Source organism: Microcaecilia unicolor, chromosome 3 (assembly GCF_901765095.1).
Source record: "Microcaecilia unicolor chromosome 3, aMicUni1.1, whole genome shotgun sequence".
NCBI classification, from domain to species: Eukaryota; Metazoa; Chordata; class Amphibia; order Gymnophiona; family Siphonopidae; genus Microcaecilia; species Microcaecilia unicolor.
Genome location: NC_044033.1, coordinates 445468691 through 445493933, shown reverse-complemented (window position 1 = coordinate 445493933; position 25243 = coordinate 445468691). Strand labels below are relative to the sequence as shown.

The 25243-nt window shown below is 43.3% G+C and overlaps 1 protein-coding gene across 1 annotated transcript in view; it reads right to left on the bottom strand.

The window, feature by feature from the left end:
* Positions 1–25243, bottom strand: part of MYT1L (myelin transcription factor 1 like) — a 901397-nt gene that overhangs the window by 681322 nt on the left and 194832 nt on the right. The window contains 2 exon segments of the mRNA XM_030198923.1: positions 6103–6193; positions 24548–24682. Of these exon segments, the coding sequence (XP_030054783.1) occupies positions 6103–6193; positions 24548–24682 (226 nt within the window).

Genomic DNA, 25243 nt, shown 5'->3' with positions numbered 1-25243 from the left:
TCAGTCTTTCCTGCCAAAACGTCCCCAGGTGGAGATTTTGGATCCCGAGGAGCTATCTGACACAGATGGCCCGGTTTTGTCTCTGGGCTCTCCCTCAGAATCATTGAATTTGGCAGATGAGGTCACACTGCCCTCTGAGGAGGGGGATGATCCGACGGCTGCCCACCTTTTTCGCAGGGAAGAGCTTCCCTCCCTGATTGTTAGGGCTTTTGAGATTTTGGCATCGGGGGCACCAGGAGTGCATCCCTAGCGAGCGAGGTGGCTCTGATCTGCCGTTGGGCAGAGACTCATTTCTCTTTCTTAACAGCGGCTCATATAGCGGGGTCACAGAATGTGCAAACGGACTTTCTCAGTTGCCACCAGTTGGAGCCGGGGGAGTGGACGCTCTCCCCTCTGGCATTCGATCAGTTAATTGCCCATTGGAGGATGCCAGAGATGGACTTATTGGCCACCACATTCAATGCGGAGGTTCCCCGTTTCTTCAGCAGGGGACGAGAGCTGGGCTCAGAAGGCATTGATGCCCTTCTTCAATCTTGGCCCAGGGGCCTGCTCTATGCCTTTCCCCCATGGCCAATGGTGGGCAGGTTACTGACTCGCATTCCCAGTCATCCCGATTGAGTGATCCTAGTGGCCCCGGATTGTCCCAGACGACCCTGGTACGAAGATGTGATTAGGCTTCTGTTCGATCGTCCTTTTCTGCTACCGGCGCAGGACGGTCTCCTGCTGCAGAGGCCAGTCACGATGAAGGATCCCTCCCCCTTTGGTCTTATGGCCTGGCCCTTGAAAGGGCAAGGTTGAGAAGAAAAGGGTATCCGGATGCGGTTATCACTACGATGCTGTAGGCTCGGAAAAGATCCACCTCAACAGCTTATGCTAGGGTGTGGCGTACCTTCGATTCGTGGTGTGCGAGTTCAGGATTGTCAGCGGCTTCAGTATCGGTTATCCTCACGTTTCTTCAGGAGGCTGTACAAAAATCACTCTTGTTGAGTTCTCTTAAGGTGCAGGTGGCAGCTCTGGCATGTTTTAGAGGTCAGCTTCAGGGGGCGTCCATCGCCTCCCACCCGGATGTGGTTCGTTTCTTGAGGGGTGTAAATCATTTGTGCCCTCCTCACGTGCCAGTTCTGCCATCCTGAAACCTTAATCTAGTTCTCAAAGCGCTTCATCGTCCTCGTTTCGAATCCTTATCGGGGATTACGATTAAGGATCTCACCTTTAAAGGTGATTTTCCTAGTAGCCATTACTTGTGCTCGGAGAATTTCATAGTTGCAGGCCCTTTCTTGCAGAGACCCCTTCCTGCATTTTACGGCGGTGGGGGTATCGATTAGGACAGTTCCTTCGTTTTTGCCCAAGGTGGTTTCTCGTTTCCACTTGGGGCAGTCCCTGCATTTGCCGGCCTTCCGCTGGGAAGATTACCCTGTGCAATTCCGGGCTCTTCGCTGCCTCGACATGAGATGGGCTCTTCTTGAGTATTTGGAGGTGATGAATGAATTTTATCTTTCTGACCATCTCTTCATCGTTTTTGGAGGCAGTAAGAAGGGTCATATGGCGTCCAAGGATACCATAACCTGTTGGTTGTGGGAGGCCTTCTCTTCGGCACACGTGGCATTGGGCAAGCAAGCCCCGTTGCAAGTTCATGCTCATTCTACGTGAATGCTCATTCAGGTTTCCTCCTATGCTGAGTCACGTTTTGGTTTCTCTGGAAGATATCTGCAGGGCAGCTACATGGGCTTCAGTCCATACATTCACTCGTCATTATCGGGTGGATGTGGCAGCTCAGCAGGATGTGGTGCTTGGCTCGTTGGTGATTTCTGTCGGGTTGGGGGTGTCCCGCCTACTTGAGGATTGCTTGGGTACATCCCACAAGTGTTGATTGATCTGTGGGACGCCATGGAAGGAAAAGTTAATTCTTACCTGATAATTTTCTTTCCATTAGTCCCAACAGATCAATCCAGAGCCCCCCCCCCCCCCCCCCCCTAGGTTTACTGTCTGCGGTTTTCTTGTGGTTGGTTAGGTTTTTTTTTTTTCAGGTTCTGTTCTGAATGTTCCTTAGTTTGATTAAAAAATAAAATAAATAAATATAGACATGGTGGAAGTATGTTGGGCAATTGGTCCGACAATGTCAGGAGAGTTTTCTATTGTTTCCATTCCACTGCTTTGATATTTTTCATACTGGGGTTCAGCTGGCTGCACAGGTCTACATATAGCAAACTTCTAAGGTTCTCTCTATCTCCACCTGCTGGTAGAGGGACACAACCCACAAGTCTCTGGATTGATCTGTTGGGACTAATGGAAAGAAAATTATCAGGTAAGAATTTTTCCCTAGAAGATATAATACTTTATTTTTAAAAGGTGCACACTGATGCAATGTAGTTTCACCCATGAATCAAGGGAGTTCTGGTTGACTCCTTAGCGCTTCAAGAAATATTGAATAGAATATCAGGAAAGAGCTGTTTGTTGGATGTATGCCCATCTTATTTGATGAGGGATATCCCTCCTCAAGTTTTACAGTGGTTAACAGAATTTATAAATGTGACATTATGTGAAGGCCATTATCACAGTAAGCTTTCAGAAATTATATTGACTCCTATACCAAAATCTCCAAACGGTGATTTAACTAAGGTGGAAAACTACAGACCAGTGGCTAGCATACCCTGGATGGCCAAGCTATTGGAGTTTTTGGTTAATATGCAATTTCAAAGATTTTTAGATTCCTTTAATTTAATACATGGTTTTAGATCATACAGAGGCTCTGCTCCAAGTATTTACAACAAAAGTAAGACAATCTATTGGAATGGAAAGGCAGGTTTTCCTGCTGCAATTTATGTATCAGTAGCATTTGATGCTGTAGACCATTTTGTTGAATAAACTGTCAAGAGTTAGGTATCATTGGGAATGTTTTCCAATGGTTTGAACAATTTTTAAAAAACAGGACTTACAATTTTGTAGGGAGGGGCAAGAGTTCTTATACCTGGAATCCTGGATGTGGAGTCCTACAGGGCTCCCCATTGTCGCCATCCTTGTTTAACGTTTATATGAGCGCATTGGGAGATTATTTCTTGGAGGAGGAAATATCAGTACTAACTTATGCAGATAATATTTTCCTCTTGGGCTCTGCTTCGTTGATTTGGGATAAAACTGTAGAATCTCAAGCATCTTTTAAAATTGAACATACAAAATAAAAAAATTCTCTGGTTTGGTGAGTTAACAAAACTCCCGAATAAAACCATTACTTTATTGTCAGGGGAGACATGATGATCATTCCAGAGTACTGGGAATCATTCTGGATTCAACATTTTCCTTTGAGAAACAGATTAACATGCTTAGCAGAAGGTTCTATTTTAAACTTAGACAACTCCGGGCTATAAGATCTTTAGTAAAGGAAGACTTTTGGTCAGTTTCTCAGGCAGTGTTATTGCTGCTACCGGACTATTGTAATTCTCTTTATCATGGCATCTCTGGAAAACAGCAGAGATGATTACAACTAATGCAGAACACAGCTCTTAGATTGATTTGTGGTCTCAAACATTTGGATAGTGTTTCACCAATTTATCATGATTTTCATTGGCTTAAGGTAAACAAGCATATTGAGTTTAAAATTCTATGTCTTGTTTACAAATCACTTTTTGGGACTAATTCTGAAGGTGTAACAAAATTACTGATATTTCCATCAGTTGATAGATCATTGATGTTTATAAGAGCAAGTAAATTGGGTTTTCCCACTCTCAACCATTTTCATTTCAAATCTATAGTGGCAGCTTCACTTCCATGTGTTGGAGCATGACTTTGGAATGCACTTCCTCAATATTTAAGATTTGTAACTTCTTTAATTTCTTTTAGGAAGCAGTTGAAAACACATTTGTTTATTTGATATGTTTCAGAATTTTATAAAGAACTGAATATTTTAGATGGTTGTATTCTCTCCATTATTGATGGGGATTTCTTTAATATGTAAATTGTTATGAATCCCAATGGGAACTTCAGCAGTATAGGAAACTCCATTAGATTAGATAGATAAAAATTTCTCCAGTTTCACATCTGTGTTTTTTGTGTTTCGGATACTTTAATTGATTTCCAGAAATTATTGTAAAGGAACAAATGACTAGATTCTATATATCTCACCTAATAAATTGGCACTGAAATGAACTATGCCTAGGTGTATTTTATGAAGTTTGCCTAAATTTAGTCATACTTTAAAGAATAAGATTAAATTTCCATGCAGTTTATAGAATACGCTGAGTGCCCATTCGCTTGACTAAATTTAGTTGTGGGCAGTTATGCCAAGTAAAACTTGGTGTGAATGCCAATGCTTAAATTACGCATGGAGTGAGTGTGTTCTATAGCAATGCACATAGATTTTAGAAATGCCCATGACCTGCCCATTCTATGTCATTGCCTTCTTTTTAACTATCCTGCTTATTTTCGAAGGAGATCGCCGGCCATCTTCCGACACAAATCGGGAGATGGCTGGCCATCTCCTGAACCCGGCCAAATCGGTATAGAAAGCCGATTTTGGCCGGCTCCAACTGCTTCCCGTCACAGAGCCGGCCAAAGTTAAAGGGGGCGTTTCTGCAGGGTATGGAAGGCGGGACAGGGGCGTGGTTATGAGATAGCTGGCTTCGGCCGATAATGGAAAAAAGAAGGCCGACTCTGACGAACACTTCGCCGGCTTCACTTGGTCCATTTATTTTTAGGACCAAGCCTCAAAAAAGTGCCCCAACTGAGCAGATGACCACTGGAGGGAATCAGGGATCACCTCCCCTTACTCCCCCAGTGGTCACCAACACCCTCCCACCCAAAAAAAAAAATTAAAAATAATTTTTTTGCCAGCCTCTATGCCAGCCTCAAATGTCATACCCAGCTCCATGACAGCAGTATGCAGGTCCCTGGAGCAGTGTTTAGTGGATGCAGTGCACTTCAGGCAGGTGGACCCAGGCCTACCCCCCCCTACCTGTTACACTTGTGGTGGTAAATGGGAGCCCTCCAACCCCCCCCCCAAAAAAAAAAACCCACTGTACCCACATGTGGTGCCCCCCTTCACCCCTTAGGGCTATGGTAGTGTTGTACTTGTGGGTAGTGGGTTTTGGGGGGGATTTGGGGGGCTCAGCACCCAAGGTAAGGGAGGTAATCACCTGGGAGCAATTTTTGAAGTCCACTGCAGTGCCCCCTAGGGTGCCCGGTTGGTGTCCTGGCATGTGAGGGGGACCAGTGCACTACAAATGCTGGCTCCTACCACAACCAAATGCCTTGGATTTGGCCGGGTTTGAGATGGCTGGCATCGGTTTCCATTATCGGCGAAAACCGATGCCAGCCATCTCAAACCCAGCCATCTCTGACATTTGGCCGGCCCCAACCATATTATCGAAAGATGGCCGGCCATCTTTTTCGATAATACGGTTCGGGACTGCTGTTTGCGGCGCCGGCCATATAGATGGCCACCCATATAGATGGCCGGAGCCATTTGATTAGGCCCCTCCACGTGACTTAGAATTTATGTTCATCACATTACAGAATATGCTTACACTGTTCTGTGCATAAATTCTAATTAATGCCAATTAGTGTCAATAATTGCTTGTTAAGTGGCAATTATCAGCGTTGCTTACCTTGTTTAGTAATTAAGCTGTGCGTGCAAATCCGGAGTGTGACTGGATTTGCACACGCAACTTAGTTCATGCTATATTGAATCTGGGGAAAAGTGGATAAATCTGCCCTCTAAAAACAGAAGCTACATTAGGACTTGGTTCAGTTTGGTAAATGCTATTAACAAATACCTAATTTTCTAAAGAGAAGATAGATTTCATTGATTAGGTTTTGATTCAAACTTAACTTGAATTCGAGCAATGTAATAAAAATAACCAAATGCACAGGAGAATCCTGTAGAATTAACAGTGTCTTCTTATGTGCTCTGATTTCATTTTCTTTATAAAAACACAATTTATATTATTAAAAAAAAGATTAGTTGCACCCGCCATCCATTCTCTTCCTGCCATCCCAATCCAAAATACAATTAAAAAGAACCTTCAAACAGGACTGCAAATGATGACTTGGTTGATAACTTTCAAATATTCTGTAATAGTTTTGGAGCTTTAGTGAAATTTAGCTTACCTTCTGTGAGAGTTTCTGTTGCTATTTACATGGCCTCGCCCTGTGCAGCCTGGTGTAGGACACTTAAGAACATTTTCATGCATGGCAAGAACTTGACAGGAACAGTAACAAAGAAAAAAAAACAGAATAGTATAAAATCAATTAATCAAGATAAATCCCAATATATGAAATGACTATATAAATGCATGTTTGATTAGTGAAACAACCAGCATGCTCTAAAATCTGCACACTGTCACTAGCTAGAACAGCAAGAATAGGAAAGAAAATGATGTTCTGTTCTTATCCTGTGATCATTGCTGTACATCAAAGGACAGTAGTAGCAAATCAATGATCCTTAGGTGTAGAAATCTTGTGAAGTACAGCAACTTGTTACCCAATTAGTTATAATGTAGACAATATCTTTGATGGCTAACATAAAATGCATCAATAGCAAATTATTTTTCTGCTGCATTCTAAACTTACAAAAATATTAGGAAACATATTTCTTTCTTTTTCTGTTTGTTCAATATTTAAAGGTAATTGTATGTTTAGACACAGCTGCTGAATGTACAAGTGTACTATGGGCTAGATTCTAAATATGGTGCCTGAAAACTCCGCGTGGTAATAAATACACCTAGACGTATTCTCTAAAGTACACCTAAATAGTAACATAGTAGATGATGGCAGAAAAAGACCTGCACGGTCCATCTAGTCTGCCCAACAAGATAAACTCATATGTGCTACTTTTTGTGTATACCTTACCTTGATTTGTATCTGCCATTTTCAGGACACAGACCTTAGAAGTCTTGCCCAGAACTAGCCCCATTTTCAGGACACAGACCGTAGAAGTCTTGCCCAGAACTAGCCCCACCACCCAAACACCAGCCCCGCCTCCCAATCTCGGCTAAGCTTCTGACGATCCATTCCTTCTGCACAGGATTCCTTTATGTTTATCCCACGCATGCTTGAATTCCGCTACAGTTTCATCTCCACCATCTCCCGCGGGAGGGTATTCCAAGTATCTACCACTCTCTCCGTGAAAAAATACTTCCTGACATTTTTCTTGAGTCTGCCCCCCTTCACTCTCATATCATGTCCTCTCGTTCTACCGCCCTCCCATCTCCGGAAAAGGTTCATTTGCGGATTAATACCTTTCAAATATTTGAACGTCTGTATCATATCACCCCTGTTTCTCCTTTCCTCCAGGGTATACATGTTCAGGTCCGCAAGTCTCTCCTCATACGTCTTGTAACGCAAATCCCATAGAATTCTCGTAGCTTTTCTTTGCACCGCTTCCATTTTTTTTACATCCTTAGCAAGGTACGGCCTCCAGAACTGAACACAATACTCCAGGTGGGGCCTCACCAACGACTTATAGAATAGACTTGCATTTCCACATGGCATATAGAATATGCCGAGTGCCTTGCCATATGAATAAATTTGGTCACATCCTTTCAGGCCACATTTTACTGGGTGTAAATCCCAACGCTTAAATTAGGCACAGATTGGGTGTATTCTATAATAGTGCTCATAGATTATAGAAACGCCTACACCCCGCCCATAGGCCATGCCCCCTTTTCTACTACGCAACTTAGAATTTACGCACACCACATTATAGAGCACACTTAGTATGTTGTGTGTGTAAATCTCAATTAATGCCAATTAGTGCTGATAATTGCTTCTTACCATCCAATTAACAGTGCAGATTAGCTAGTTAACCAATTAAGTTATATGCATTATTATAGAATACACTTCGGTTTCCACACAAATGTATAGGCGTCATATATAGAATCCGGGAGTATATGTGAATTTTCTTACAAGTACACCATATTCAGCCACTATCCATTTTACTAAACGGTTTAATTTAGGTCTGCAAAAATATTTTCTCCAAGGACAAGCAAGCTGAATCATTCTCATAAGTGGGTCAACGATCTGTGTCAGCCCGGGAATCTGCATAATAAGCAGCAAAAAGTTTTCTAGAGTCTTCTGGTGTGTGTGCCGTGCCCTACCATTCATGCGCAGAATGCCTTTCCACCCGCTGTGCGACCGCACTCAGGGCCAGATACACTAAACTTAACAAGCCAGCAACGTGGTTTTTAAACTGGTTCTAGCCAGTTGAACGCGCAAGTAGTAAACCGGGGCATGCACAAAAGTGTTCTCCGAGCCATTTTCCTGTCACTTTAACTGCTAATGAAATCGGAATGCAAATGAGCTAATTACTATTATAATGTGAATGCGATGCGATGCACTACCATTTCCGACCCCATGCACAAAAGCAGTCCCTACCTTTACCGTAGAAATTTTAACGGGAGGTGTGGACCTGCCGGTTCTTCATTATCGCAAGTAGGAGAAGGGGAGAAACAAGGCAGGGAAGATGGAGCACAAAAAAAAAGTATACCAGCTTACACGCAGCTTTATTGCGTGTATGAAAGCTGTGCCATATGTTTCTTTTTCAAATTGTATTTTACTGGCAAGAAATTGGGGGGGCAGTACCGAAATGTAAAGCATAAAAGTAATGGTGACTTACCAAAAATGCAAGGAAGACAAGGGTCCATCAAAGAAACAGTGTCTGTGGGAAACGGGCTTGGTTCCACCCCCAGCTGTTCCTGCTGCTTCCTTCTATTGGCCGGCTGACATCCTAGAACGCCCATCTCCCTGAAGGGCTTCCCTGATGACATCACTTTAGAGCTGTGAACTGATTGGATCTGAACTTCCTGGTGTCTCCCTCCACAGAGAGGGGCTAAACCAATTGGACAGCATCAGCCTGGGATGTCCCACCCACTCACTACTGGAGGGGGACACCAGGAAGTTCGAATCCAATCAGTTCACAGCTGTAAAATGATGTCATCAGGGAAGTCCTGCAGGAAGGAGGAGTTGGGACAGCAGCCAGCCAATGAGAGTCCATCTTCAGGGAGATGGGCGTTCTAGGATGTCAGCCAACCAATAGAAGGAAACAGCAGGAACAGTGGTAGAACCAAGCCCTGATGCTGCTGATTCTTCACAGAAGAGCGGAGAGCAGCAGAGAGGTTTTTCCCATTTTTTTTCCCAGCATCGGGAGGCAGGGAGCTGCAATACAGGTATGCCCTTCCAAAAAAAGCGCTTTTGTGCTTGCAAAAAAAAAAAAGGTTAAATCTACTGCTTTCACACATGCAACTTGTCTGCGTGTATGAGAGCCGTCTGTAGCATGCGCAGAGCAGCCACATATAGCGATTGACAGTTCTGTGCATGCTCAGTTCACCGACATCCTTCCCCCATATCGCATGCAAATGAGCTGCGTCGCAAAAGCAACGAGCAGCTCATTTGCATGCAATTTTCTTTGTGAATCCCTCTGTGTTTCTAAATCAGTAAATTTTTACAGATTTGGAAACGCAGACAAATCCTTAACAGAACCTTTGTGCATCTGGCTATCAGTTGTTTTTATTCCACGTGAGAAGCAGCGTTTTTTCTTTCCATGACTCCTCTTTCACCTGGGAAAAAGCCTTATTTTGTGTTTTTTTTTGCTGTTTTTTTCCACTGTTTTTCTTTTATTTAATTATTTTACAAAAAAAAAAAAAAATACCTTTATTCTTTTAGTTTTTTCAGCCCGCATTTAAGTTTTCTTTTCGTCGCGGGCCACATTTAGACCTCTTTGGTCAGGTTTCTCCATTTTTGTGCCTTTCTTTTATTTTAAACACAATCGAGTCTTTTAATTTAGCTGAAGCCGTCTTCCCTTCCATGTCATCAAATACTCCCAGTGGCTTCAAACATTGTACTCGGTGCAACCAGACCATCTCGGGTACTGATACACAATCTTTGTGTTTTCAGTGCCTTGGGCCTGACCACAGCCCGGCAAATTGTGTCTTTTGTCTTCGTATGAAGAAAAGGATGCAAATTTTCAGAGAAGCTCAAAGAGAGAAACTTCTTACAGCTCGGTCCAGTCCTTCAATGTTGGCACCGACATCAGGAGTCGAGGTAAGGATGGCTGCTGCGAGGCCCAGAGACACTGGGAGCAGTGAGGTGTCGAGTGGGTCACCACCTGCCTTGAGGCCTCCTGCTGTGCAGGCCCCCCGGGACCGGCCTTTGTCGGACCCGACCCCAAGGTGACAGGAGGATTTGACGTTGTCCTCTTCAGCACCAAGGAGCTTAGGCAAGGTGCATTGGGTGAAGGCTAAGAAGCACCGACACCAATCTCCTTTGATGCTTGGTGCCGGGAGCACCGGGGCGCCGAGGGATCTGGCCCCCGAAAAGTGTTGAAACTGGGAGAATTGCTCCCCCCTCCATTCTAGAGTTGAATGTGCTAAAGGCGGTTAGCTTAGCGGAGTTTAAAAAAGGTTTGGACGGCTTCCTAAAGGAAAAGTCCATAGACCATTATTAAATTGACTTGGGGAAAATCCACTATTTCTGGGATAAGCAGTATAAAATGTTTTGTACTTTTTTGGGATCTTGCCAAGTATTTGTGGCCTGGATTGGCCACTGTTGGAAACAGGATGCTGGGCTTGATGGACCTTTGGTCTGTCCCAGTATGGCAGTACTTATGTACTTATGAAGCGTGCGTCTCCCAGCAGCCGAGATCCTGCTCCCATGCCCCTGGCGTTTCTGCAACCTGATCTCCAACTGGCCCCACAGCCTTTACCGATGGCGGCTCTCAACGAACCTATCCGGTCCTTGCTCCCAGAGCTTTTGGAGGGCTTGCTGCATCAATCTGCATCAGCATCGGGGTTGCCTGAGCCTACTATGCCTTCTGCTGAAGCCCTGTGTGGCCTCTGGCACCAGCTTCGCTTGCGGCCCCGGTGTCGATTGCCACCCAGGCCAGTTCTCCTTGAATGTTGGTGGAGGAAGCTTCGCCAGAGTCGAGGCAGGAGCCGACTCCTTGGCTCTGTTCTCGAGGCCACAGCTCCCCGACGTCAAGGTGGGCCCAGTCTCAGACTTCCCTGAGGGAAGTGCTATCCGATACCGAGGAAGATCCCAGGTACTTTTTCTCCGATGAGCCTTCCGCCTGAGAGGAGAATGTCTCCACTGGAGAGCCTCTCCTTTACATCTTTTCTACGGGAAATGGCGGAAGCCATTCCATTCCCCATAGAAGTGGAGGATGAGCCCAGGGCTAAGATTCTCAAGTTCCTGGACTACACCTCTCCACCTAGGGAGGCTGTGACGGCTCCTCTACATGAAGTAGTCAAGACAGTCCTTGTGCGGAACTGGGCGTCCCCTCTGTCTGTCCATACGGTCCCCAAGAAGATTGATACTCAATATCGGATCCACGGGAAACCTTGGTTGGCGAGGTCTCAGTTACCCCACAACTCCATGGTGGTGGATGCGCTGTCAAGAGAACCAAGAGTACTAGGGACTATGCCTTGGCTCCCCCAGGCAGAAAAGCTAGAACCTTGGACTCTTTTGGCAGTCCGCTGTGCTCATCGCCCGTATTCAATCTTACCAGCTCTTCACAAGTGTATGCTTGCGGAACTCGGTGAGGAAGCTGTCTGACTTGGTCAATGTGCTCCTTCTGGAGCAGGCCAAGCCCTTTCGCCAGTTGGTCAAGCAACAGAAGGTGTGTCGTAAGTTCTTGGCAAGGGGCACTTACGACACTTTTGACATGGCATCCAGAATCTCTGCCAAAGGTATAGCAATGCGCAGACTCTCATGGCTGCATTTTTCTGACCTGGACCATTTGGTCGAGCAGAGAATGGTGGATGCCCCTTGCTGAGGGCATAATCTTTTCAGAGAGAAGGTTGAGGAGCTTGTTGACCAGATCAAGAAGACACTGATGCTATGTCTTCTCTCTCCCGCTGGACGTCTTCTGTAAACACCTCCTCATCCCGGAGATATTTTGGTGGGTCATGGAGTGCTTCCTATCTCTATCCTCAGCGTAGGTTCGCTCCCGTGACTCGCCAGCCTGCTCAGGCTCAACCTCAGTGCGCTCATTCTCGTCAACAGCGTGCGCCCAAGGCTCCCGCTGCTCCCCAGCAAAAGCAAGAGATGGGGTTTTGACTGGCTCTACAGAGTATAGCTGCAGTAAAAGCAGGGCTTTTTTTGAGGGGGGTACTTGGGGGTACTGAGTACCGGCACCTTTTCCATTGTCTGCTAAAATTGACCCATGGTCTCCAAGTTTTAATGAAAGAGCTCAGGCTCTACACAACAATTCTGCCTTATCATAGGTTCAGTCACTGGTTGCAGGGGGCCTGGCTATTGTGGGGTGGGTCCGTCAGTGATCACTCCCACCCCTGAAGGGTGGCCTTCCATTTTTGAGTACCGGCACCTTTTTCGCTAGAAAATATGCACCGAGTAAAAGTGTCCATGCCGGACGACTTACTGGTTGGGGGAGGTTAAAGTTTTTTCATCAAAGATGGCCTCTTATAATCTCCGACTGGTGGATTCTTTAAATAGTCCAGTTAGGATACACCCTCAATTTGATATCCAAACCTCCAAATTGTCCACCGAGAGCTCATTCATTCAGCTCTCAGCACAGGCAGGTACTTGCAGAGGAACTCTCTGCCCTTCTAAAGGCCCGTGTGGTCGAACCCGTTCCACCACAGAAAGAAGAGCAGGGATTCTATTCCAGGTGCTTTCTTGTGCAGAAAAAAACAGGGGGATGCGTCTCATTCTAGGCCTTAGGGCCCTGAACAAATTTCTAGTCCGAGAAAAGTTTAGGATGGTTTGCCTGGGCCTAACTCTAGGTGCTCCATTTCTCCAAGTAGATGGGAAGCAGGTGTATTCTATAACCCTACGTGTAAATTTTTGAAATGCTCCTGACCCACCCACGCCACACTCATGACCACGCCCCTTTTTAGCAGTGTGCATTAGAATTTACACGTACCACTTTACAGAATACGCTTAGCAAGTTGTGTGCATAAATTCTAATTAATGCCAATTAGTGCCAATAATTGCTTTTTGATTGGCAATTCTGATTGGCTTGTTAATTAATCAAATCAACCTTGTCAGGGTTCAGTGCAGTTTACAATTGCAATAACTCAAAATAGCACATTATGATAAAACAGGTATTATTTATTTATTTTATTTATTTGCTGCACTTGTATCCCACATTTTCCCACCTATTTGCAGGCTCAATGTGGCTCACAAAATGTTATAGCAACATGTATACATTATAGGATAAGAATTTCAAAATATAGATACAGATGGGTACGTAGAATATCAAAGCAATCATAATAACGGAATAATAATTTTACAATTATTACAAATAAGAGTGCATAAGTAAATCATATTGGATTGGAAGTGGATTGAAAGATCAACATTACATAACATAATGATATCAGGAAAAGATATAATATTCAGTCATGAGGATGTAATTAGGATTGACAGATAGGAGGGTTCCTTAATAGTTGTGTTTGGAATAATTAGGAAGTCAGATCGTTATGGGGAATCTTTATTGTACGCCTTTATGAATAAGTAGGTCTTTAATAACTTTCGGAAGGTTATCAGGTCATGTGTTGTTTTTATGGCAATTCATTCCATAGTTGCGTGCAGGTGTATAAGAAACTGGATGTATGTACAGACGACTTGTATTTAAGTCCTCTGCAATTTGGATAATGAAGGTTTAAGCAGGTGCATGATGAACGTTTATTGTTTCTCTCTGGTAAGTCAGTTAGGTCTGACATGTATGATGGGGCATCTCCATAAATGATTTTATGGACCAAGGTACATATCTTGAATGCAATACGGTCCTTCAGTGGGAGCCAATGCAGGCTTTCTCTAAGGGGTCTGGCACTTTCATATTTCGCCTTGCCGAATATTTATCTGGCTGCGGTGTTCTGGGCTGTCTGGAGTTTCTTGATGGTTTGTGCCTTGCATCCCACGTATAAGGAATTACAGTAGTCCAAATGGCTCAGAACCAACGATTGCACCAATATGCGAAATGTCTCTCTTGGGAAGAAAGATCTTACTCTTCTGAGCCTCCACATTGCATAGAACATTTTCTTTATGACATTATGTCATAAGAGGAAATATAAACATATTCGAGTAGGATCAAAATAGACTTAGAGCGGGTGGGGTTCAGTCCGGTGTTTATAGGTTACATAGCAGTGTTTGGGAAGAGGAAGGTTTTGAGATTTCTCCTAAAGCTTAAATAGATGATATCTGATCTGATAGTGATAGGAAGGGAGTTCCATAGGGGAGTTCTGGTCACAGAGAAGAGCGAGTTGTCAGTCACAGAGACATGGTTCATGGAGAAACATGACTGGGCTATAGTTATTCTGTTCTATAATCTGTTCAGAAAAAACAGAGTAAGAAGAAAGGGAAGAAAAATGACATTATATGTTAAAGATAATATCAAATTAACAGAATGGCAGGATTTATAGGATAAGAAATAGGCATTGTGAGTTAATCTGGAAAGAGGGAATTAACAAACAGGCCTTTTTCACAGGTGGAAGTAGTGGACAGAGATTAATTGAAGACATTCAAAATTATAGCTATGAAAGAAGAAGTACTACTACTACTACTATTTACTACTACTATTTAGCATTTCTATAGCGCTACAAGGCATACGCAGCGCTGCACAAACATAGAAGAAAGACAGTCCCTGCTCAAAGAGCTTACAATCTAATATGTGATTTTAATATGCCAGATGTTGATTAGGCCATCCCTTTTGCTAGGTTATCTAGAAATAAGGAGATCCAGGATTCTCTGCAGGAAGAACTATTTGAGCAGTTGGCAATGGGATCCATGTTGGATGGGTCATACTGGAGCAAGTGCTTATGGATGGGAAGAGTGTTTTTGATATTACAATGGGTGATCATCTGGCATCCAGAGATTACTGGATAGTATGGTTCAGTGTTAAGACAGGCATGAAGAGCATTAATTCAAATGTGAAGGTTCTTTAAAAAAATTTGCTTCCATATCTTTTTTTTATTCAGTTTTTAAAACGTAAAACTATTTAAGTCAAAAACATTACGTAACGTTACGTAACATTAACAGTAAATAGAACACAAAATGAAATTATAGGATGCATGTCAGAGAGATCTAGGACAGCTACGCAGGGAAACATTTTGGATCCCTTTGTGGGAGTCTTTATTTAAATGCCCAGTCTATACTGTTAACTACACAGGTATGACTTTTATTTAGGGCTTATATTGCCCCTAAATGTCTTAATCGTTGGGTCTTAGATTTTAACCTTTGCTGGAGTAACTGTGGACAAGCTGGATCTTTTTTTCATCTATGGTGGGAATGTCCTTCTATTCAAACTTTTTGGAAGCAAATTCAGTCCTTTTTATAACAAATTACAGGAATCCCTGTACTGTTTAATTTGAGCCTTATGTTATCGTGCATTAATATTCAAATTACTTTCCCTTCTGTATATAGATGTATATTAAATAGTCTAGATCTGTTATAGTGAGGGCATGAAGACATTCTTCCCTGCCATCTATCACAGAATGGCTTGATAAGGTTTGGGTGATTTACAAGTTGGAAAAATTAACATCTGAACTGAAAAATTATAAGGCAAAATTTGATGAGGATTGGAGTACCTTTCTACTTTGGACAACAAAGAAGGCACAATGAAAGAAGGCACAAATCAAATCCAAAACAAGCGCTACAAATATATAGCTCTTGTTTTGGATTTGATTTGTGCCTTCTTTCATATTAATAATAATATAATCTCAATTATGAAAGTTCTAAATTTCAAAAAAATCTAACTTTGTGGAGATGAGGGATTACCTCAAGGAGTTCTTAACATCTGGGAGAAACAGAAAAGTAGTGTGCAAAACTGAAAACGTTTGTAGGGAAAGTAAATAAAAGTATAAGAAAGGCCACTTTGGTTCACAAAAGTAGTAGCTGAAAAGGTAAGAAAAAGAGGTTCCTTAGCGTCCCGCCGGACCGGCCCAGGATTGGACTGATGGCTTGTGCACACCTTCCAGCAGGTGGAGACTGAGAAAATCTACTACTACTACTATTTAGCATTTCTATAGCGCTACAAGGCATACGCAGCGCTGCACAAACATAGAAGAAAGACAGTCCCTGCTCAAAGAGCTTACAATCCATGTGACCTAGATTCAGTATATTCCCAGTCTCCAGCAGGTGGAAGGAGGTGAGCCCTTAGTCTCCTCTCTATTCCTTTCTGTTAGTTTAAGAAAAAAAAAAGTATTGTTTGGAAGTTAGCAGCTAGATTCCTTTTCTGTGCTCCGGGGTTTTCTGCTATTCAGAGGGGTGCGACACTCGGGGGTTCCGGGTCCCTCCCCCTCCTTCCTTCTCCTTGTACTCCTGCTGCTTTGGCTGCAATTTTCTGTCGGGAAGAGCTTTACCCCTTCAGAGGAAGGGTGTTTTAGCTTGGGAGAGGCAGCCATGATTTAAAAAAACAAAGAAACTGGTGAGCAGCAGTTTCTCCCCTTGGCGCGAATGAGCAGAGTAGGTCTGTCAACGCCTCAGGCGGCCGCACCGTTCCGGCTTGCTTCGTGGTAGTGCGGGGTCATGAAGTAATAGGAGCCGCTGGGGATTTCGTCGCTGGTCTGACAATGTTGGAAAAGTTGCGCCGGTGCTCGGTGTGTCAAAGGAGGGGAGTTGGTGCATCTGGCTCCTGCAAGTACTGCACTGCCATGGAGTCAGCACCAGCTCCCTCCCTTTCGGCTTCTTCAGCCGCGGTGCCTCAGGTGGCGATAGTGACAGCTGCAGAGTCAGCTACTAACTTGTCGGGGAAAAGCCGCCATTTTGTCAGAACCAGCCTCCAGTAGTGATCCTGCTGATTCTGAGCCCTCAGCTCAGTTGTGACACTACCTCAGACTGTGGTACCTCAGGAGGGAGGTTTTCCCCCTGAGTTTGTTTTACAAACGTATCAGGCTTTTTTGTTAAAGAAAACAGGGGCAGAGTTTTCTCCTTCTGCTTCTTCTTTAGGAGGTGCTCAGTCAAGGGGTTTAGCTCCTGCAAACAGGACTCGGGGATCATGGGATCTCCAAGAAGACCAGCTGTCAGACCAGGATGTAGATTTGCCTTCTTTGGGAGATATAGAGGGCTTAGAAGAGCAGCAGCAGCAAGATTATGTCTCTAATGATCCAGGTACAGACTCCTTGCCCCTGGGTGAAGACTCTTCAGTGGTGCTAATCTTTCATAAGGAAGATCTTCCAGAGCTTATTTCCTTGGTGGCTTCCACACTTCGTTTTGATGATGAGCAGCCTGTGGTTCCTGAAGTCCACAAGGTAGACCTGCTAGTAAAAGGCATTCGGCGGTCAGGCAAGACCTTTCCTATGCACCAGGACATTATTCAGGCTCAGTGGGTGTGCCGGATTCTCCTTTTCGCTTAGCAAGATCCATGCTTCGGCTTTATCCTGTTCCAGATGAGATAGGTCTCTTCTTAAGGTTACTGTTGTGGACGCAGTAGTCTCGGCAGTCACTACGCGTAATACTGTCCCTGTCGATTGTGGTACGGCCCTCTGGGATCTCCAGGATCGTAGGGTGGATTCCCTTTTGAAAACCAGTTTTGACGTCTCTTCTCTGGCTGTGCAGGTGGCCATCTGCGGTTCTTTGGTGGCTCGAGCCTGCTTCCATTGGGCTGAAAGGGTCTCGGACAGGACTTCCAATGATTCTGTTTCTATCGATACTGAAGTTGCCAAGTTGAGATGGGTGCAGCCTTTTTAGCAGATGCTTTATATGATTTGTTGAGAGCTTCTTCTAAGTCCATGGCTTTGGGGGTTCCAGCCTGCCGTTCCCTTTGGTTGAGGGATTGGGCTGTGGATGTAGCCTCCAAATCCAAGCTAAATAAGTTTTCTTTTAAATGTTCCTTTCTATTTCGAGACGAATTGGACAAGTTGGTTCGCATCTAGAGGACATGAAAGTGCCTCATCTCCCGGAAGATAGGCCCAAGCCTGCTGGATGGAATCCGACGTTCAGCAGGGGGCGAGGGCATGATTTTCATCATTTTCGGTCTGGCAGTAAGGGGTCTCAAGCCCAGAGGTCTCAGTCCTTTCGGTGTTCACGCCGGGGTGAATGAGATACGGCTTTCTCTTTCTCTTCCTCCACCCATCCCACCCAATGAAGGTATACGGGTCCCTCCTCTGATTCCAGTGGGGGCTCGACTCTCGCAATTTCTTCAGAGGTGGGTCCAAATTACCACGATCAGTGGGTCTTAGAGGTTATTCACGACGGGTATGCCTTAGAGTTCGCGCGGCCTCTTACCGACGTGTTTTTGGAGTCTCCCTGCCTATCTTGGCTCAAGGCAATGGCAGTAGAGGATATGCTTCTAAGGCTGTTGGATCTTCAGGCTATTTGTTCTGTGCCATTGTCAGAACTCAGACAGGGCCGTTATTCAAATTATTTCATGGTCCTGAAGAAAGAGGGATCCTTTCAGCCCATTTTAGATCTCATGGCGGTCAACTGAGCTCTCATAATCTCCAGTTTTTGAATGGAGACCCTTCATTCCATAATTGTGGCAGTCAGAAAAGGAGAATTTCTCACAGCTTTGGAGCTGATGGAGGTGTATCTTCATATACCGATCCGGCCCATGCACCAGAGATTTCTTCGCTTTACAGTTTTGGGCCACCACTTTCAGTTCCATGCTCTTCCCTTTGGTCTGACTACAGCTCATGGTGGTGGCTGCCCTCAGGAAAGAGGGCATCTTAGTCCATCCTTACCTGGACGACTGTCTAATTCGGGCCAAGTCTTATCAGGAGAGTGTCCAGGTCACGGCTCAGGTGGTCCAGTTCCTGCAGTCACTCAGTTGGGTGGTCAACTTTGCGAAGAATCAGTTGGTGCCTTCTCAGTCTCTGGAGTACTTGGGAGTCTATTTTGACACAGCTCTTTGTTAGATTCTCCTGCCCCCGTCCAGGATCCTCAAGTTAAGGTCGCAGGTTTAGAACTTGCTGCAGAAGTCAGTTCCCAGTGCTCGGGATTATCTACAGGTGTTGGGCTTCATGACAGCGACAATAGAAACAGTCCCTTGGGTCAGAGCGCTCATGAAGACGCTTCAGTCTGCCCTCCTGTCCAGGTGGTCTCCTCAGTCGGACTGTCTGTGGGCAAAGGTGCCTCTATGAGCTGAGGCACGCAGCAGTCTCTCCTGGTGGATGCATATGAGCAATATGACTAAGGAAATACCCCTGGAAGTGCCCCAGTGGTTAGTGGTCATGACGGATGCCAGTCTCAAAGTTTGGGGAGCTCACTGCATGGGGAGGTTTGCTCAAGGCCTTTGGACTCCCCAAGAGACCTCCTGTGCCTGGTTCTGGAGGCATTCTGCTGTCTGCTGAAAAGATCTGAGGTACACATCCTTTCATACAACGTGACTGCGGTGGCACATGTCAATCGATAGGAGGGGGTACCAGAAGTCGCCTCTTGCAGCAGGAGTTGGCAAAGCTAATGGCTTGGGCAGAGTGTCATCTGTCAGCTCTATCAGCCTTGCATGTAGCAGGAGTGGAGAATGTCCAGGCGAATTTTCTAAGCCATCACATCCTCAATCCGGGGGGAGTGGTTTCTCACTCAGCAGGCATTTCCATCTGATCATGCATCAGTGGGGCATTCCTCTCGTGGATCTTTTCACCATGAGTTTAAATGCAAAGGTGGCTCGATTCTTCAGTCACAGAAAAGACAGGAAGTCGGAAGGAATAGATGCTCTTCTTCACCCGTGGCCTTCAGGCCTTCTGTATGTGTTCCCACCGTGGCCTTTGCTCGGCAGGCTCATTCAGCGGATCGAGACACATGGAGGTCTGGTTGTATTGGTGGTTCCAGATTGCCGCGCAGGCCGATGTATGCATATCTTTTTTTTTTTTTTTTTTTAATTTCTTTTTATTGTCATCAGTACAGTACATGCCCTTAGGCTACAAAAAACTGAAACAGACCAACAATGCCTGTGCTAACATAGCTTGCAATCCAAAAGCGAACCCAAACATATAATCCAATAACACAAACGGGTATGCTTGTTGAAGAGAGGATACTCCTCACAAGTCATTTCCACCATGCTCCAGTCGCATCGTCAGTGAACGTCCCTCAATTACGTTAGAGCCTGGAGAGTTTTTGAGGTGTGGTGTTTGGAGAGGCGCCTGACTCCTCTTCGGGCTTCTATGGTGAAGAAGCTAGATGTTTTGCAGCAGGGCTTAGAGAAAGGTTTAACTCTTGCTTCTTTGAAGGTGCAGGTTGCAGCTTTATCCTTTTTGGGGGGGAAAGTGCAAGGTAAATCCTTGGCTAGTCATCCGGATGTGTCCCGTTTTTCTTCACTCAACATGTAATTAAACTCTGGAATTTGTTGCCAGAGAATGTAGTAAAAGCAGTTAGCTTAGTGGAGTTTAAAAAAGGTTTGGATGGCTTCCTACAGGAAATGTTCATAGACCATGCTTAACCACTATGTTTTAAACTACACTGGCTCCCTGTAAAAGATCGTATCACATTTAAAATCTGCTCACTAACACACAAGATAATATATGGTGAAGCCCCTGAATATATGCTTAATCTAATCGATCTACCATCTAGAAATGCGCTAATAACTCAAGGTCCTACCTCAATCAGCATTATCCCAGCTGCAAGAAGGTTAAATACAAGACCCTTTTTGCTTCGTCCTTCCCCTACATCAGTCCAAAATCCTGGAATGTTCTGCCAAAACAACTAAAAGAGCTAGTCGACCACCAACTGTTCAAGAAGTCCTTAAAAACATTCTTCTTCGACAAGGCTTATTCCACTGGCAACTCCTATGTTTAACCTCTCTCTCTTGTTGACTTTGCATGGTTATTCGCTGGTTGCTTTGCCCCTAACATTCACCCAGTGTTATCCCATGTTCCATCCCCTCCTGTCACAATCCGTAACTGTGCCTTCTCTGTATTGTATTGTATCCTCATGAATTAATGTAAGCCATATTGCGCCTGCTCTTGTGGGAAAATGTGGGGTAAAAATGCACCAAAATAAATAAATAAAATAAATTATTAAAATGGACTTTGGGAAAATCTACTGCTCATTTCTAGAATAAGCAGCATAAAATGTACTGTTTGGGGATCCTGCCAGGTGGCCACTGCTGGAATCAGGATGCTGGGCTTGATGGACCTTCGATCTATCCCAGTATGACAATTTTGGACTTATGAAAGGGATGTTACCAGTGGTGTGCCACAAGGATCATTTCTGTACTGATTGTTTTTAATAACTGTGTAAGTGATATTGCAGAAGGGCTGTCTGGTAAGATTTCCCTCTTTGTGGAATGATACCAAAAATCTGAAATATGGTAGATAGTGTGGTAAGATAAGGAGGGATCTACCAAAGTAATGTTAAAAAACACAGGATAATGTATTTGAATTACAAAAACCTGAGGGAGCAGTACTGAGGGAGTAGTAGAATACCAAATGGACTATGACAGAATGGTGGAACAGAAACACATAGCCACAGAAGAGACAGACAAAACAGAAAATCATAGAACACTAATGTCACACATCAACACACAAGCGCACATACATGCAGTTTAGAGGAAAAAGCAGACAAGGAAGAAATTGAATAGACAGTGAGAGAGAGCAAACACAGAGATCTAACAGCTTCTGTTTTAGTGTGCGTGAGAGAGAGAGAGAGAGAGATCAGGAGTAACTGAGTAAAACTTACAGGGTGCATGTGCTAGTCTTAAACTATATGTGTGAGAACAAGTGACAACATGTATTGTATGAGTGAATGTGATGATGTGACAGAATCAGATGAATAGTAGAGCATCTGAAAGGAAATATAAATGACTGAGAAAAGGGAAATAAAAAGGTGTGAACCTGAAGTAAGGCAGAAGATAAAATGAGGGAGAAGGCACAAATGAAAATGCAGACTTATAAAAAGAGAAGATTTTGGTAAAAGAAGCAGAAATAAAGATAAATACTGTGAAAGCAAGGCATATTAGGTTGTTAAATCCATTTATTAATCTCACATCATTCAAGGTATTTTACATACACAGAATCCTTGTACTAAATTCATGATAATTAAGGGCCCTGTTTACTAATCCATGCTATAGGCACGCTAGCATTTTTTAGCGCATGCTAAAAATTAGCACATGCTAACGCTAGAGATACCCATAGGAATATATGAGTGTCTCTAGCATTTAGCACATGCTAAAAATGCTAGCGCACCTTAGTAAACAGGGCCCTAAGTTTCTCACAGAAATGTGATCTGCTGAGCGGAAAGGTACCAAAAGTGGGGTATGTGACTTATTTATACCAGAAGATAAAGGGATATCAATTGCATAACCCTCCAAATTTCACCCTCAGATATGGACTAATTACATCTTTAAAAAATAAGAAACATTTATCAATAAAAAAAAGTAATTAACCCCTGAAATCATATACTTTTGCAATGTTTAGGCTGTAGAACATGAAAAGCATCAAAGTTGTAAAAAAATTACATAGTCCTATTTCAATGATCCTATAGTACACAAAACTTTCAAAAATGAAAGTTGCCCAAATTTACCCCTCCAAACGTTTATAGCATTTATCTCTTGTTATTTGAAACTCCATTTTTGGAACCTTTTTGCTCAGGGGGTCACAAATTCAGTCCTAACCCTCTTGTTGATACTGCTATTTATAGTATCAGTTAGTGCTGACTGGTATGGTAATTTCTGTGATGCAGGCTTCTGTCTTATAGGAAATAGAGTAAGAGTTCCAGCTGATTTAATTTAGGTCACTGTGCAATTAACAGACCTTTTGGCTTCTATTGGCAAGAACCCTATTTGAACCAGCAACCAGGTCTCCCACTTAGCCATCTCTCTCCTCTTCAATCTGTTCAAAATTCTGCTGCAGGACTTATATTCCGCCAGTGTCGCTATGCTCATATTAGCCCTCTCTTCAAGTCACTTCACTGGCTCCCTATCCATTTCCGCATACAGTTCAAACTCCTCTTATTAACTTATGTGCATTCACTCTGCAGCTCATCAGTACCTCTCCACTCTCATCTCTTCCTACACTCCTCCCCAGGAACTCCGTTCACTGGGTAACTCTCTCTTATCTGCACCCTTCTCCTCCACCACTAACTCCAGACTCCGTTCCTTTTATCTTGCTGCACCATATGCCTGGAATAAACTTCCTGAGCCGGTACGTCATGCTCCATCTCTGGCCATCTTCAAATCTAGGCTAAAAGCCAACCTTTTTGATGCTGCTTTTAACTCCTAACCCTTATTCACTTGTTCAGTACCCTTATTTTATCATCCCCACCTTAGTAATTCCCTTATCTCTTATTTGTCCTGTTTGTCTGTTCTAATTAGATTGTAAGCTCTGTTGAGCAGGGACTGTCTCTTCATGTTCAAGTGTACAGCGCTGCGTACATCTAGTAGCGCTATAGAAATGACAAGTAGTAGTAGTAATAGTTATATATTTGGGACACATTTTACATATTGACCTATGAATTAACGTGTACAATTAATTTGTGTGTCTGTTAAAAGTTCTAATGTATTTTAAACAATGTTTATTACAATGAATGCCTGAAATGAATAAAAAAGATACTCAAAAATCATAGAAAAGTCTGAAAATTCTAAATCAAAACACAATTGTTGTTCATGTTTACTCTATATACTCAACTAGAACAGCATATTGTGTTACTACAAAGTAATTCAGTAAGGGGTCCTTTACTAAGCTGTGGTAAAAAGTGATCTGTGGTAGTGTGAGTGTATCTTTGGGCGCGTGCTGAGCCATTTTTTTACTGCATCTAGGATAAAGGCCTTTTTCTAAGGGGCTGAAAATAGACATGTGCTAAATTGAAACCAGCATGTGTCCATTTTGACCTGAGACCTTACCACCACCCAGTGACCTAGCGGTAAGGTCTCACACACTACCTGCATGGTAAGCATGCAGTGTGCGCCAACTGCTGTTTACTGAGGAGTAAGTGGCCCATGGCAGAAAATAGAAAATTATTTTCTACCACGAGATTAGGCGCACGTCAAATTTAGAATTACTGCCCAGCTCATGCGCTAGCCGGGAAGTAGTGCCAATTTGGTATACGCTGTATGCGTGTAAGCCCTCCAGCGCCTTTGTAAAAGGGCCCCTAGGTTTGATGGCTCATCTTCTATAGGCTACATTCATCAGCTTAATATTTTTCAGTCATACTTCCAGTCAAAGTCCATAAACCGTTATTAAGGAAGACCAGGGAAAAGCCACTATAGGGGTAGGTAGTATGGGATCTTACTATTCTTTTGGGGTTATGCCAGATACTTGTAATCTGAACTGGCAGCTGTTAGAAGCAGGATATTGGGCTAGATGGACCTTTGTATGACTCAACATACAATTCTTATTTCTTATGTCTCATGTCACAAGACATAATTTTGAACTTTTTCAAAAAGAAGTCAGTAAAACATAAAAGTACTTTAATATAGGTCTAGTTATTGAATCAAGATGTTAAGGAAGGGAACATCAATATGGTCTACTGTTGTCAGCTTATTTTACCACAAGTCAGGTTGTTTTAGCACATGGTCCCATTTTATGCAGTGAGATCCTGTGCTAAAATAACCCAACTTGTGGTAAAATAACCTGACTTAACAGAAGCCAATGTTGATAAATTCCCCCCTAAATGAAAATACATGTATCTGAAGAAATCTTCCAATCATATGGTAGCAGGAAAGACTTACTTTCTGGAGGCACTCTGTCTTTATGTGGACATCCTGATAAGCTGCGATGATGGGGGTATAGTCCTGTTACATGGCCAGTTCCATCACACCCAGGTGTTGGACATTTGCTTTCTTTCTTTTCTGTTCTTGTAGAATCTATAATTTATACCAAATGCATAAAGTGAATTAAGGATTCTGAATTTTGAGAATTTCTTCTAATGAAAGAAAAAAATTTCACTAAACAGAGCATACTAGACAAAGCAGACATTAACACCTTACTGTAACTAAGGAAACCCCAAAAAGCAATAACTGTGCTTTTTTTTTCTCAAATATTGACATTAAAATCATACTTCTGCTGCCTTTACTGTTTTACATTGATTCTGATCTTTTATATAGAGTTAGTGTGTAGAATTGGGGGTTACAGTGTGTAGAATTGGGGGTTACAGAGGATGGTCAGACTAGATGGGTCATTTGGCCTTTATCTGCCGCCATGTTTCTATGCTTCTATCATCATAAACTGGGATGATTTTTTTATAAACATACATTCTAGAAAAACAAAAAACGACTTAATTTCATTGGATTCTCTTTCAATTTCTACTATAGAGTAATGTTCTTTATTATCAAACACATACTGTACATAGAGTATATACTTTTTGTTTTACAGAATTGGCCCTGTGATTGGACATGACAGTTTAAAAAAATCAGTTTCATACAGAT